The 16,006-nt window shown below is 48.9% G+C and overlaps 1 protein-coding gene across 1 annotated transcript in view; it reads right to left on the bottom strand.

Annotated features, from left to right (window-relative positions):
* Positions 1–642: 642 nt before the first annotated feature.
* TCERG1L (transcription elongation regulator 1 like) overlaps positions 643–16,006 on the bottom strand; it is a 223,690-nt gene continuing 208,326 nt past the window's right edge. Inside the window, exons 10-12 of the mRNA XM_070560987.1 lie at positions 9,648–9,737; positions 5,511–5,629; positions 643–1,547 (exon numbers count right to left, since the gene is read on the bottom strand). Of these exons, the coding sequence (XP_070417088.1) occupies positions 1,391–1,547; positions 5,511–5,629; positions 9,648–9,737 (366 nt within the window). The 3' untranslated portion in view covers positions 643–1,390. The remainder of the gene's footprint in view (positions 1,548–5,510; positions 5,630–9,647; positions 9,738–16,006) is intronic.

The following is a 16,006-nucleotide window of genomic DNA, read 5'->3' as shown; positions in this document are numbered from 1 at the left end:
TGGATGAAACGCTGCCATACATATCCACTTTTACGCAGGGTGGACCAGACAACAGGTCATGGTGGGCCTCAGGGTGCACTCCCTTGGTATTCTGTGCTCAGGCTGTGAGCCTCTACCAGGGCAAGACGCAAGCCAGCTGGCTTCAATGTGGATGATCCTGACGGCAGAAGAGAGCACTGGCTTCTAGCAAAATCTCAGGGGCCCCCAGAAGCTCCTCCCTCCAGCTCCACAGAAGCACAGGCTGCCTCCCCAGGATCCCGCCCCTGAGGGCTGGGCAGCCCCCAGCCCCACCTGCCCTGACATGCCCCTGGGTGCTATTGGTGGTCTTATGGAAACTAAGGAGAAGGTAGATGTTGCCATGTACTGTGGACAAAGACAGTGTGTCTGAATAGAAACTCCACAAATCTAGAAATAAAGAGATGTTCAATAATTTAAAGAATACAGTTGATTACCTGGGGTTTTATCAAACATTGTTCCATCCATGACTAGTAAGTTGAAAAGTTGGATTTTTGTTTGACTAGTAATTATACAGACTTCTGTGCAATCAGACATGTTTTTATGAATCTTTTGAAATAAAGTATCTTCAGTCAAAACACAATTTTGCTGCTTGAGATTGTCTTGGATGTCTTAGCCACAAAAACAGAGTTTTAAAATATTTATTAATTAAAAAAAATTTAAAATTTTTTATACAAAGATGATGAGAAAAATCTCATGCAAACTCTGGGCATACAATAAAAATAACTCAAATATTAATATGATGATTTTGTACAAAATAATTCCTTTTTGAGTAGGACCCCCAACAGACAGTGCAGCCCCCTTCTCCAGGCCCGATGTCCCCGGGGAATGAGGCGATCGCCCTTCGCCACCTGCGGGTGATGTGTGGTCCATGTGTCGAGATGCGCACAGTTGTCACTATGAGTAATGGTGAATATCCTATTGCTGCTACTCAGGAAACAGACGGAGACCTCGGGACACTGGAGTAAGGAGTTCCCCGCCACCACGGAGCTCCCGAAGAATCCAAGAAACTCATAAAGGTTTTCAGAAAAGTTTCAGATAATCAGCTCAACTTGCGAAAAGGCCTTGAGATGGTTCTAGAAGGTGCCTGTTTCTGCTGACTTACAAACCTGAAGTGGATTTATAATTTGTGTATATTACAAGGAATTTGCATAATTAAAACAAGGGATCGACGTATCATGGCAGTTAGAAATGCATCAAACTCTGAACGTGGTACAAAAGAGAGCTTCAATATGAAACAGTAATCCTCTGAGAACTCAGCCCAAGGCGAAGCTGGAGAGCACCCCCCGGGGGGGACGCCGTGATCTCTGGGGGTCTCCCTAGGGCATCCCCCCTTCGCCCTGCAACTCTCAGTCTTATTGCCTTCTGTACAGACTCATCTCATTTTCCGTAGCCTGAGTCTGTTTTCCTTGTCCCGTTTCTTCAGAATAAGGATGAATTGGTTGAAAAAATGCTCCTGGTCCTTCCTCTTTTGAACAAGTCGAAACCTCTGGTCCCGGCCGTACTTCTCGGCAAACTCCTTAAACGTGGTCCTGAAAAACAGGAGCTTTCCTAAGACTCTTTCCCTGAGAGCGAGTCCTAGTCTTCTGACATCCAGGGCCCAAGAAGCAGAACACTAGCAGGTAGATGGGCTGCAGGGCGCAGCTCTGGCCTCCCGTGCCTGCCCACCCTCCCCACGCTGAGTGTGACAGCCCACTGGGGCCCAGCAGGGTCCCTACCCGACTTAACCCGCAGAATCCCCATCTTTACATCTAATGGGACCCTGGAAATGAGCCTGGCCTCATCTGCCTCTCCAGCCCCGTCGCTCTCTGAGCTCCTCACTGCCCATATGCTCACCCATCACTGCTTCGGCCACACAGGTCTTCTTGTCTCTCTGGCTCTCACCAATCTCCTACCTGCCACAGGTCTCTGTATATGCTGTTCCCTCTGCCTAGCACACCCTTCCCTTATTTCTTCACTCCTCATTTAAAAAAAGCCCACTGATCATTAGAAGTCAGGACCAGTGTTTCTTGTTCAGGGAAACTCAGCCTATCTAGAGGGTCAGAAAACTGTGTATCGCTCGTTCACGGCCCTTGTCATGGTTCTGGATGGCAATGAGCCTTAACTGTACAATTTTAGTCAACTCTCCTCTGCTCCTGTGGAAGCACCATTATCAGCATTGCTCTCCACTGAACTCCCTGAACGTCCAGCCCAGCAGCTGATGTGTAGTAAGCACGCAAATATGGATCAAATGAATCTGTCCTGCCAGGCGAAGGAGTCCCACGTAAGGAAACGCGCATGAAGCCAACCCAGCGAGGCCAGTCCCGAGGGGCTGGGGCAGCTCAAAGAGCAAAAGAGCATGCACACCTTTGCAGGGCCAAATTGAACCTTTGCCAGCACCAGGCCCCGCCGCTGTCTCTTCTCCCAGGCCTGAACTTGAAGCCACGAATAGTGACAGCTGCTGAACGGCCGAGGCCTGGGAGGGACAGGTGCGTGCAGACGGTTCTGGCCTGCCTCCCTGTCTGGGGCCCTCACCTCGGAGCTGCAGGCTGCGCTGCAGGAGGCGCCCAGGGTGCACGGAAGCGCGTCCACGCCTCGTCCTGGGGTGCCTCTTATTCCCCCAACTTCTCTTCGTGGAGAATTTTGTATCTCATTGCAGACATTTGATTATGCTATTAAATTGTTATAACTTAATAGCTTTTTCTATACATGAACAACAAGATTACACTGACATGGCCATTAGGAGACAAGACGAATAATTAATAGGTTCATCCTCATTGTTGTCACTAAACAGTCTCATTCCTTCTCCTCAAGCAGTGCCCTTTCCCTGTTCGTCCTCTGGGGTCGTGCTGGCTCACACACTTCTCTGAAAGAAAAGCATTTCTCTCTGGTTTTCAACTTCCTCCCTCCCTCCCAAGATGAGAATCCCTGGGGGCCTATTTTCTTCACTTGTCTAGACAGGAGCCTAAGCATTTTCAATTACAGGCTGGGCAGAGGCCCCTTTCACATAGGTCCTATTTGGGGCACCTCTGAAGAAGTGTCCCTGAAGAGAGAGAGAGAATTAAAACTCTGTGTGGCCCCTTAGTCGTGCCCGCGGGGACAGCTAAGCTTGCCACTGACCCTGGGGAACTGTCCAGGGTGCCTGAGGAAGTCATCTGAGTCATCAGCGCTGTGAACCCCTTTTCCCTCTGGCAAGTGGGGACACGGCCCGCCTGCAGTCGAAGGGGGTGGCCACCGGGGCCCTCAAGAAGGAGCGGCAGAACGCCAGCCCCACAGCGTGCCCCACATCCCCTCTCCCCATCCCAAGACCCCGAGGGCTGGGCAGGGCTGGGAGCTGGCTCTGGTCCGTCCCTGCAGCCTGGTTTCCCTCGGGCTTCTCAGGCGAGAGCTGAGGCCCGTGACCAGGACTAAAGCCTGGGACAACCGGTAGGCTGCGAAGACCCAAGAGGCTGCGTCTGAGGACGCTCAGGCCGCCGGCCTCTAACTCGCCCAGCATCCCGCATGCAGCCGTTTGAACCGCTCAAGTTTCACTAGGACGCCTAAGAGACGGCAGGAAGGCAACATGAACAAGAGCTACACAAGTTTTTGACAATGTTGCAGAATTAGCTGCTTTTAAAATGAAAAATAGTTTTATAATTATAAAAGTAATATATGCTCAGTGTACATTTAAAAAAAAACAGGCAATTAAACCTAATTTTAAAGAAGAGTAAGTTTACATCTTGCAATTTCTCCCACTCACTTTCCTTCTCCGTGTGTGTGTGATCTTTTTCCTAACCGCTCGATACATTCTGCACGTTGTCTTCTTTGCCCTCATAATATATTCGTGAGAGGGGGAGATGCTGGCTTACTGTTGACACTTGACCGATGGGCAGACAGGGAACATCAGCTCAATGTCCTTAATAATAATAACAGGAAGGAGACGGCACTCCGTCCCCGGCGCCCCCTCCCTGCCAGGCACCACGTGTGTTCTCCACTCCCAGCACCTCACACACCCTCCTGATGGCCCCGTGAGGCTGGGGCAGCCATCCCCCGTTTAGAGGATGACCCAGAAGCTCGTGGAGGGCCAATACCTCACCCCATGGCCAGGGCTAAGGAGGGGCTGGGCTGTGCCCTGGGGCAGGGGCTCCAGAACCAATTTCCTCACCCCCAGGGTCATAGGGACCCTGATAGGATGCAGGGATGCTATGGCCAGAAGCCAACGTCCTCACCAGGACAGCCTCAGCCATAGAGAATCACCATTTACAAATCATTAGACACACATGTGCTTTCTTAGTTTGGTTAGCATTCTGTCACGGGGATGATTCATGCTAATTTTTTTCCCATTCAGAAGGAATCTATCCTTTAAATAGTTGAGGAAATTCTATGAGGACTACATAACCAACACTAACTTACGTTACCCATTTACTGACCAAGCAAATTAACCAATTATTGATCAAAGTGTAGACGCCTACCTCTTCAGAGAAAGCAAACATGAATTAATGTCTATTTAAAAAATAATTTTGAATGTATGTTATCCAAAATAATAATAAATAATTGTCCATTTAAAAATAATATCCCATTCTAAAATAAAAGTGTGTTAAAATTAATCATTTTTATACTTATGAAAGTAGTAGTTTTATAATTCTAAACTGTTCATTATTTTTTAAATGTCAATCAAAGCTAATATTAAAGAAAAAGTAAGCTTACGTATTTTTCTAATTCCTAATGTCTATTTTCCTACTAATTTGGGTTATTTTTTCTTGAAGAACATTAGCCCTGAGCTAACATCTACTGCCAATCCTCCTCTTTTTGCTGAGGAAGACTGGCCCTGAGCTAACGTCCGTGCCCATCTTCCCCTATTTTATACGTGGGACGCCTGACACAGCAAGGCTTGATAAGCAGTGTGTAGGTCCACACCCGGGATGCGAAGCCTGGGCCACCAAAGCAGAACGTGCAAACTTAACCACTGCACCACTGGGTCGGCCCCCTAAGTTGTTTTGATTCACAGAAAGAATGCCTGATTAGTTTAGGTGAGTTTTGGCGTCCAGTTCACCTCGTCCGTCAGCCCGTGTGTCAGATCTTCACTGCATATCTTGGCCAAGCCTCCGGCATCTGGAACCGAGGGGATTGGCCAGTTTATTTTGCTACTGTTGCTCGTTTTGTATTTTTACTCCTTGATGAGTAGATCAGAAATTAGACCTCATCTCATGAGGGCTGACCTATTGCTTAGTTATTTAGGCCAAGGATTCAGGGTTGCTCACATTTTGAAAACTAGACAAGGCAGAAAACAGAATAACTGTGGTGCACTGGTTAGCAGCACACACCTGTCTGCTGGACCGATACAGACGGGGGGTTCATTCACTGACCTCACAGGCTGGGGACGGCTGCTCTCTCCAACAGGTCTTTAAAATTACACTTTTGATGTCCACAGAACGTTAGGTTACGTGATTTAACCTAAGCAGACTTTAAAAGCTCACTTATCAGAATTGGAAAATTTCCAGTCCTGGAAATTGCCCGGCACATTCCTTTCTCCCTACCTGGGTGACACTTTAGATTCCTCTAGAAGTTTCTTGAATTCTTCTTTGGCTAGCAGCAATTTACTCTTCTTCTCCTTGTATTCTTCTTTTATTCTTGTCTTGACAAACTGTTCAAATATCTTAAAACACACACAAAAGCAAAGTGTTACAAGATTGCATATCAGAAACAATATCTTATGTTTCAAGCACCACATGAAAAGATAGTGAGCACCGAGGTGAGGCTTTCTTTTTCACAGTTACGGGGGCTGCTGCCACTCTCTCCAGGAAGCCAAGCATCTACAGAATTAACCCCAGATTCCCAGGAGGCCAGTCTGCTTCTCAGTTAGAGGCGCCGCCTGGGGCTCAAACGCAGAACAGGCCCTGCTTGCACCATCCTGGGAACGAGTGGTGGCTTTCTCGAGGCCCCAAGGAAGTGGTCCACGGTTTGGAAACCCAAGCTCCAGGGGCCACCATATTTCTCGTTTTGGAACTTCCTGAGCAGCATTTCCAGACATACGTTGTCTGCTGACTTCCACATTACTGCCAGTAGAACCAGTAATGTAATTTGTTCTAGTCAATTCCTACGGCGACATAATTGATATTTGAGCCTCCAAATGTGACTTTAACTTGTGTAAAGAAAGTTAACCCAGCACGTCTAACTTCCCCCACTCCAGTCTCCAGGAGGACCGCTCTGAATGTGGGGTCTGGATCACCAGGAGGGCTCAGGCGGACACGGTGGGCCTCCCCTGGGGGCGTCGTGGAGCCTGCAGGTGGAGGCACCCACCATGGAGACCTGACTCTCGGGTACTGCGTGCTCCACAGTTGGAAAGGAGTACATTTTGAAGGCCAATCCAACAGGAAAACCCCGTTCCTCAGCGCAAAGGATGTGGCTATTGTCAGGTAGGCAAATCCATTCACAACTCGAGGACGGCTTCTCTTGGGAACACGCAGCCGACGTCACAACATGACACCAAGGAATCTCTGCAGAAGTCCACAGACTGATCCTCCCTTGCTTAGGTTAAGACCACTCACCCTTCTGTTATCAGGAAAATCGCCATTTATAGACTACAAAGCCAAAGGGAGTGGAGACATAGCTGTTTCATTCCTAACACTACCCAGGCTCCAGGAACACTACAAAAAAAAAAAAACTGGATAAAATTTAAATGTGTATGCAAAAATAAATAAAAAGATCATTAAACATTCCACATGTGATCCTATAAGACCAATACACCGCAATCCCACACCAACGCAATCAATGGCCATGGCTGATGTTAAAACTTGACCCAAGTGCTCAGGGAGTCTCCAGATGCCTGCCAAGGAGATGGAATTGGAAAGTGAGGTGTGGCAGATCAAAGCCTCCATCACTTTCCCGCGCAGAAGTGGCTCTCTTCTGACCTTGTCTTCTGGCTTCAGGGTCCATCTCAGTAATGGCAAGGCTTTATAGGATTATAAATACAACATGCTACGCGCCTCCTGAAGACTCGGCGGTGCAATGAAATACCCACGATAGGACTGAAATTGAGCCCCTGTGCACATATATTTAAGTAGGAATGTGATTGGCTTATTTCATCTTCAAGGCAAGTGGTAATGTCAGCTCTCCAGTTGTCTTATAATTTAAACTCATAAAAAAGGTGAATGCAGGGTTATTATCCAAATAAAAGCATGTGGCTCCATCATTAGTTGGAGTTTTGCTCTATTAATTTTAAATCTAGATAGAAACCCTGGCTGGCTGTGGGGTCAGAGCTCCAAAGAAAGATATGCTTCTTTCTCAGCCTAGAACCGCCTCTCCATCTAATCAGACTCGTCTCTCTCCTCTCCCTTTGCTCTTTTGATTTATTTATGCCGCTATAATTTAATGGAGCACTTTTTACCCCGTCTTTAACAAATTATTCATTTTATTCAAAGTAGGGCATCACTTTTAAAAGAGATACCATTGGCCATTATCTCATTAAGGCATGTTCTAGTGCAATAAAATGAAACACTCTTCACTACCATAGAAGTGGGTCTGATTAGCACTCCCACTGATGACACCGCCTCTCTGGAGTCACTTCTCCTTTGCAGCCCCCCAGGAGACGGATGCTCATAATTTGCACACCATGAGCCTTGGCTTTCCTCAAGAAAACCCTGTGGGATAGTAGGTCCCATACGGATTCCGGGTTTGAAGCTCACTAACTCTTTTTCTTCATAAATAGGACTGTTTTTTGAGTGGGTGCTAAATATTATCTTCTTCGTCAGTTCAGCTTCAGCACCACTCCTTACATAAACTGCAACGTTTCCCCTTCCATGGGGTTTGCTTCTCTTCCAAAGGCAGGTGTGTGATCTGAGGGCTCTCGGATGCTGACGTGCACCCTCTTCCAGGGACGCTGCTTCCTTCTCTTCCTCACCGCCCCTCTGGGACCAAGCTGCAGTCTTGTAAGACAGGCCTGAAGCTTCCTTCGGGTGATTCCCAGGGACGTTTGAAGGCTTTCCCCAAATAGTGCATTCTTAGTGTGGGTTGACATTCCAGTCTGATCTGTCTGCAAAGGGTACATCTAGGTGCAGGCAGGACATCCCAGGATGTCCCAGCCCAAGCAGACACAGGCCCCTCCCGTCAGCCCTGCCCTCTCTGACCATGGCCTGTGGAAGTCCAGCCTCTCTGTGCTCCGGTGGCTGAGTCTTCTGCAGGATGAGCACCCGCCCAGCTATCAGGAGGCCAGGAGACCCCGTGCTGCGCAAGAACCAGTTGAGTTCAGCAAGTTTCCAGTCATCTTAAGAGATGTGCCATCAACATCACATCAACCTTTGGGCTTTTCTTTGACGGTGGGAGGTTTACTTCTTCAACTGTCTTCAAAGGGGCTGACGGCCTCTGAAAACATCCATGAACTGGAGAGCTCACAGTGTTGCCCACGCACAGGTCAGCGACCACACGGTCTACAGGTGTGCTGACTGTTAGTAGATATTAGCCCGTTTGTGGGTCTTCACTTTGACATAAAGTGATTCTGTCACAAAAATAAACAGGCTTCTGACTATGTGTTTTCATAGTTGAATGGATGAACTTTCTGATTTTTAAGATTGAAAAAAAAGGATGAAATATTACCAACGCTTAAAGTGTACAGTTTTCCCCAGCTCTAGGAAAAAAGTATATGATGCCCCAACTCAAACTGGGGCTCTGCCCGGTTGGCACTTCATCGGATCAGCTTGGTGTATATGTGTAAAGGAACTTCAGGAGCTCAGGACAGGATTGAAAATGAAATTGCACTTTCCATCCCCTCCCCCATGCTTCTGCAGACTCTGCTATCTGAGAAATCGAATGGACGCTGTGCAAGCCCCTGGTGATGGAGCCTCTGAAATAAGTCTCATGGCTCATGGCTCTTTTGTTTGCAGTGGCTGCTCTTGACCCACTGCCCATGTGCATCATTTCTTCACTCAAAGGGTAGAGGGAGGGACAGACGTGATTGGGACAGGAACGGAACACAAAAATCTGGATCTTTGGGGTTTATTTCAGGGCCCTTCGTGGATGTGCTCCACGGACCACCCGGATCCCTCGCTGGGCTGTCCAAGCTTCTGTATTACGGCATCCGTCCCTCCCTGGCCAGGCAGCACAGCCTCTCCTTGCATCTGCCCATTAATCTGGGAAACAGTATTGGCTCCAAGACCCAGTTTGTGAACAAGCCAGGGCAGACCCCTGTCAAATCTCTATCCACAATGTTCTCCATTTTAAAGCTATCTTTGATCCATTCTCTGCTTTTCTGCGGATGGACATGCTTTCTAGAGGCTTCCATCCTTTGCTGTGTTACTGTTGCCCCCTGGACTCTCTCCTAGTTCTCTATTATTACATAAGACCTTACGTCTTTATAATACAGGAATCTGGGATGTGGTTAATGTTCTCAAAATTTGCATTTTTTGCAAATTTGCATTTTCATCTTTGAATATGAGTATTTGTCTTATGGGGTCATGACCAGATGGTTCTCTAAGAACAGCTACCAGTATAACCTTCCTCTGCACCTCAACCTCACTGTTCACAAGCTCACAAGCCGGAGCACTCAGTCCACGACCCCTCCCACCGACAACACGAAAACGACAGGCATCTGCTCATCAGCGTGGCTCTCGGGACCGAGCGTCACTTAACGAACGCCGGGTCTTCTGCGCCGTGAGCATGCCTCACCACCGCCATGTTACCTGCTTACGTTCCTCAGAGTTCAGCAGGAGATAGCGTGGATCAAACACGATTTTGTGTAGTTCTTTCTCCCAGGTAGAAAATGCTGACACCTGAAGAAAGATATTCAATAGAGCTGCTTTAGCATCTAATGCTGAGCCTGGAGTCGTGTGAAATGATCAATAGCAAAATAACAGCATTAGGAACCACCGGTCCAGTGATGTGGCGTTGTATAAAAGTGTTAGACATGTCAAACTTTCAAGAAAATCAATACTTAGAGCATTAGAAGATTTAATTTCTAGACTCATGACACTATTTCTCCCTTGGATACCTTTCAGGGCCATGTACTGGTGATCTGAAGCCCCGCTTATATCTCTGGAGCTGTGGCATCTGAATGGCACATCTTGAAAGGAGAAACGAAATTTGTAAAAAGTTCAGAATGCCACAGGCCATAACCAAGGGCAAAGTCTTGCAAACAGTCTGAGTTTAGGGTCATTTTGGTTGACTTTTTTTTTTTTTTTTTTTTGGTGAGGAAGATTGGCCCTGAGTTAACATTTGTTGCCAATCTTCCTCCTTTTGCTTGAGGAAGGTTGCCCCTGAGCTAACATCTGCACCAATCTTCCTCTATTTCATATGTGGGTCTCCATCACAGCATGGCTTGATGAGCAGTATGTAGGTCTGCACCTGGGATCCAAACCCGGGAACCCCGGGCTGCAGAGGCAGAGCATGTGATCTCAACCAGTATGTCACCAGGCCAGCCCCAGCATTTTAGTTGATTTTTAATCAATATTTAAACTTTTTGAGGCAGCTCATTTTTAAAGACAAACTTTTGTTTTCCACTTTTGATTGATAGAAAAGTTACAAGAATACTACACATTACCATACACCCCATATCCAGTTTCCCATAGTGTTAACATCTTACATTAGTAGGCTAGATTTGTTACTGCTGACGCTGATACACTATTGTTAATAAAAGTCCACACTTCATTCAGCTTTCTTTAGTTTCTACCTAGTTTTCTTTTTCTGCCCCGGATTCCACCCTGGACACCACATGACATTCATTCTGCTGTTTCCTTGGCTCCTCTGGGCTGTGACAGCCTCTCGGACTCTCCTGGTTTTTGATGACCTTGACGGTTTTGAGGTGTGAAGGTCAAGCAGGTTTGTAAGACACCTCTCTACAGGGATTTCTCTGTTTTTCTCATGATTAGACCGAGGTTATGGGTTTTGGCAGGAAGACCCCAGAACAAAGTGCCATTTTCATCTCATCACATCCAGTGCGTACTCAACCTGACTCGTCACTGTGCGTGCTCACCTCGGTCACCAGGTGAGGTGTTTGTCAGGTCTCGCCTCTACAGATTTACTCTTTTTTTCCCCTTTTCCATGCTGCACTCTTTGGAGGAAAGTCACTGTGTGCAGCCCACACTTAAGGGGTTGTGTTCCACCTCTTGGGAGGGGCCATCTATATAAGTTATTTGGAATCTTCTGATGGGATATCCATCCATTCTCTCATATTTACTTATTTATTCAGTCATTTAGTTATATCCTATGGACTCATGGATATTTATTCTATATTCTGGGTTATAATCCAACATGACTTCCTTTATTTTCTTGTTAAAATTGTTCCAGCTCTGGCCACTCAGACCAGTGGTGGTGGCCCCGTGTCCTTTGGGCATACCGCCATCACTTTATTTTCGGGCGCTTCCTCATTTTCTGGCACTTTGAGGTGCTCCAACTCATCTTATACATCTGCTGCCTTAGCCCTAGAATCAGCCAATTCTCCCGGAAGCCCTGGAGCCTCCTGTCTGAGAACAGTACCAGAAACCACGATCTGGGTGCCGAGCTGCTCACCGCTGGGGACGACGCTGCCTCTGGACTGTCTCAGCTGACAGAGCAGGAAATGTTCAAGTCACTTAAAAGTAATTTATTCATTTAAAAACACTGAGTAAATACTCTCGATACCTATGCCCCATGCTGGGTGCTGAGGATTTAGATAAAATAAATCAAGACCCTGAGATCAGGAAGCCCAGGGTCCAGGGTGAGGCAGAAAGTGAACTAACGACCTGAGGGCAATTAGCGTGGGACCAGAGACACGCCTAGGAGCTAAGAGGGCACGAGGAAGGGGCCTCTAACCCTCCAAGAGGAGTTTTCTAGGGTGCTGACTATTGGAAACATGAATACTCCTCCTGCCCTGTGAAAGGGCCTGAAGGGATGTTCCAGGCGGGGCTGTCCTTGGGTGCAAAGGCCAGGATTCATGCGCCACGGGGAACACAGGAATTGCAAAGGGTTGGACTTGGTTGGGGATGAAGGAGCCTATGAGGAGCCAGGAAGAGGCAGCAGAAACAGCGCAGATGTGCAGGATACCCCCAGGTGTATTTGGGAACCTGGACCCCACCTTGAGAGTGATGGGAGGAGACAGATGCGACGTGTGCTTTAGGAAGGCCACCCTGGCCTGGGCAGGGAATAAATTTCCGGGCACCGAGGAGAGGGAAGCTAAGTGGCAGTTTACAAAACCAAAATCCCACTCACATTTTTACTTTTGTAACAGGTTAAATTATTCCTGGTACTATTTCAATAAATGCCTGCTTGACTTGGTACATCAGAACATGTGGATTTTTTAAATTGACAATATCTAACTTCGATGATAAAAATCAAGCCCCTTTGTTAATATTCATGAGCCCTTTTATTGGGTTGGATGACCCAGGCTCCACTCAGGAATTTTTTTCAGTTGACTGAGAACATGGTGAAACGTGGACACATCACAGGGACTGGGGGTTGGGACTTTCTGGGAAAGCATCCAGCAGAGTGCCTCATTGTTCTCTGACAGCGGACACTTGAGCACAGGTGCGTTTGGGCGGTTATGGAGAGAAATTGTGGCAACCTCGATTCAGCTCAATCAAATGTGCATCTGTGAACATCTCAGAAGTTCCTAGCCCTGTAGAGAGGGCAGAATATGATGAAGAATTGGTGCCACACAACTAACTCTACCAGTATGTTGAGAATTTGTTGAGTTCTAGATATATAATAAAATATATTAAAAATAATGCTATATATTTTTTGCTTCCAAAGGAATTTACAATCTGTATTTAAGGCAAGATCTCTCTATGTTCACAATGACTGTAATTTACAATGACAAAACTGCCTCTGTCAGATTACCTGACGGCCATGATCACAGATGCCCTTGAAGTTCAGAGAAGGGTGGCAGTGGTTGGGCGAGGGACGGCCCGGGGTCAGGACCTGGGACACAGGCTGGAGCAGGAGGGAAGGCTGGAGAGCCGTGTGTGAAATGGGCCCTCCACTGCCTGCGGGTGGGCACAGCCCTGTCTGTGAGACAGAGTTGCTCCTGAAGAAAGCCTCTTGATAACCGCATTTACGATCAATAGTGTGACTCGCTTCTGGTAGAAGCCCACCCTCTCTGTCCCCACAGTCTCTTGCCCAGGAAGTTCATCCCAAGGGGCAACGATTGAGCTGTCCACTGGGGCACAGTTCTCAGCTCGGAGAGATCACCCTTAGTTCTGGGCCAAGGGGTCCCCTCCACAATGGGGGGAGAAGGAGAATTTCTATATAAGACCCAGCCTTGCATAACATAATGCAATGTTGTCATGGGGTGAGCCCCCCTCTTATTCACAGGCCTGCCCACTCTCAAGGGAGGGGATTATTCATGATGTGTACATCCAGGGGTGGGGCTCTTGGGGGCCATGTTGGGACTCTGCCCACACAGCAGGTCCCCAGGACTATTGCACATTATTATTTCTCTTCCACGGCCCTCATTTCTCAGCAGTGCTCTCTATCCTAGTCCCGCCTGAAACTTCTTTGATTCTCTGACATTCTGCATGTAATTTGGTCCTCCAATAACTGAATTCTTCAGCCAATTTCAGATCTTTTCCTGCAGAAGTCCAGTGCTTCCACCACAGCCTGGCTGTGTGATGTGTTGACTCTGTCTCCCCTCCTGAAGCATGTTCTGGGGTCTTGGGGTCACCTCCTGACAATCAACAACTGTAATCCCGGGAGCGTCTGAGTGGTCAGTGTGCCGGCCACCAGGGGACTGGGCACGTGTGCAGGCAGAGCTCTGTCTTGGTGGGATGGCGTATCTGAGACTGTCGGAGGACTGTGCTGCTCCCCGCCGTTGGCAGGCACCCACATTCCTCCTTTAAGTCATCGTTGGAGTGTCACCTCTGACTCAGAGTCATGACAATATGGCCAGGTGGTTCCTGGAGGCTGGGCTGGTGGCCATGCCCTCTCTTCTCCAGCCTCCCGCACCTCATGCTTCTCCCGCTGGCGGACTCTCCTTTGATTCTCCATTAGCGTCTGAGTTGCTATCTGTTCCCATTTCTTTTAAAACACAGGCCCAGAGAAGGAGCAGCAGTGTGGACGCAGGCCGGGCGCAGTTTCCAACCCCAACAGATGCCGCCATAAAATGGCATCGATCCCTGGGCAGGGGTCAGAGGCCACCGCTGTGGCTATGTGGCACAGGGGGCTCTCTGCGTGGCACTGTCTGCACCTCAGATGTCACTGCTGGAGAGATGGCAGGCCGAGGGAGCCTGCAGTTCAGAGGTAAGAAGCTGGTACCTCTCTGGGGGGCGCATGAGCTAGGCCCCTCTTTTCACAGCTGTTTTCAATGTTCACTCCATGAAAATAACCTTGTTTGAAAAATCCCCAAGTGTTTTGCCAGAACAAGTAGCAAAATGGCGACCTCTTCACTGCAGCACTTGGCGGTGGTCATCTCATGCCTGGATGAATACAACCATCTCCTATCGGCTCCCCTGTCCCCCAGCGTCCTTTTCCCTCCAACCATAGACCCTGCTTCCCAAGGGTTCTCTTTCTTGAGGCCTCAGACTGGTCAGCCAGCACCCAGGGCCCCCGTGGCCTGGCCCGAGCTGCTTCCCCAGGTTCAATGGGGCAGCTGCCTGGCCAGCTGGGCTCTGCATTGCCGTCATGTGGGGCCCACCTTGCCCTGAGCACCCATCCCAGCGGGTAAGCGTCCCCCACAAAGTAGCAGCTCCCCCCACTCCACCTGCTGTGCATGGGAGGGGCCGACTCTGGATCAGAAGCCACTGAGAGGTGACCAGGGTCCTGTGCACATAGAGAAAAGTCACCGATGGAACTGGTTCCAACCTCAGTCTCAGCTTCACCAAAGCCTCTCGGAAAACTGAGGAAAAGGTCTTTTGTTGCTCCTGGAGACTGACTTTAGAGAAGAGTGGGTTCTATTTCAGCAAAGTGGTCAGAGAGGGTTCAGTTACGGCTGAAATGTGGGATAATGCAAGTCCTGCCAGCGTCTGACGGCGTCTGACCGGCCACAATCCTCTGGGACAGAGATCCTTGCGTCCCCCCAAGCCAGGGGCAGGGTGCCCTGAAGGAGGCAGGTGCTCCTTTCATCCTCAAAACCAAAGACTGCTCAAGTGTCTGTCAGTCCTCGGATCACAGAAAAGGGCAGGGACCCAAGGAACAGAGAGGAAGGTGGGGGGTGGGGAAGGGCGGCTCCTGTGGAGCCCTGACCGGTTCATCACCCCAGCTGGCCATGCGGTCCAGGCACTATGCTGATGCTGGAGGCTCGGGGCTCCCCTCTGACGTCCTCCTGGGGCAGCTGGGGGCAGTCGTGACTGCATGTGCCCTTGCGGAGCAGGGGACCATGTCTGTCTCTCTTTCTGTCTGTGCTGCTCGCCCTCCGCTGTCCTCCATGTCCGTTGCTTCCATCCCCAGCTCTGTAGGGGTCCAGCCAGAGCAGCTGCCCACTCAGCTCAGCTCAGGAACGCGGCACTGGGTGTTCCCAGGGTCTCTGTGCAGCGATGAGTCCCATCTCAAACACAAATCCTCTTCCTTCAGATGTTTTTGACCAAATTTGATTATCTATCACGCTGCATTTACTCTTTACTTCCCTGGTGTCTGTAAATAGAGATCTGGAACCCAGAGCGTGAACTCTTCATCTTTAGGGGCAACGTTTCCTGCTGGTTTTATGACTGTAAACATCCTGCAGAAGGAAGCAGTCTGCTACCATCACGCTCATCTCCTGATCACAAGAAAACGGACTTGAAATACGATCACCCTCTCTGTTCTCAAGTCACTCTTTTCTTCACTCTGCGCCGCCTGGGCAGAGGGGGAGACAGGACAACTGCACAGAGTGTATTAATGTAAACAAGTGGATGAAACTCCTATGGAACATACGTTGTGTTATGTTATGTTAGAGACACAGAGGAAAACAAAGACAGACAGAAAGGACTCCTCAAGGTGTGTGAGGAGCGGCCTGAGCCTGCAGCTGCCCGGGAGACCCCCTCAGCTGAAAGCAGTGCGGCCGGGCTGGGCACCGGGGCACCCGCCACGCCCCTTTCGCTGACAAGCCCCCAGCACGTGCTGAAGGCTAGTTGGCCCATCGACCAGGGCGCCCTTT

Source organism: Equus przewalskii, chromosome 1 (genome assembly GCF_037783145.1).
Source record: "Equus przewalskii isolate Varuska chromosome 1, EquPr2, whole genome shotgun sequence".
Lineage (NCBI taxonomy): Eukaryota > Metazoa > Chordata > Mammalia > Perissodactyla > Equidae > Equus > Equus przewalskii.
This window is presented reverse-complemented; position numbering and strand designations above follow the sequence as displayed.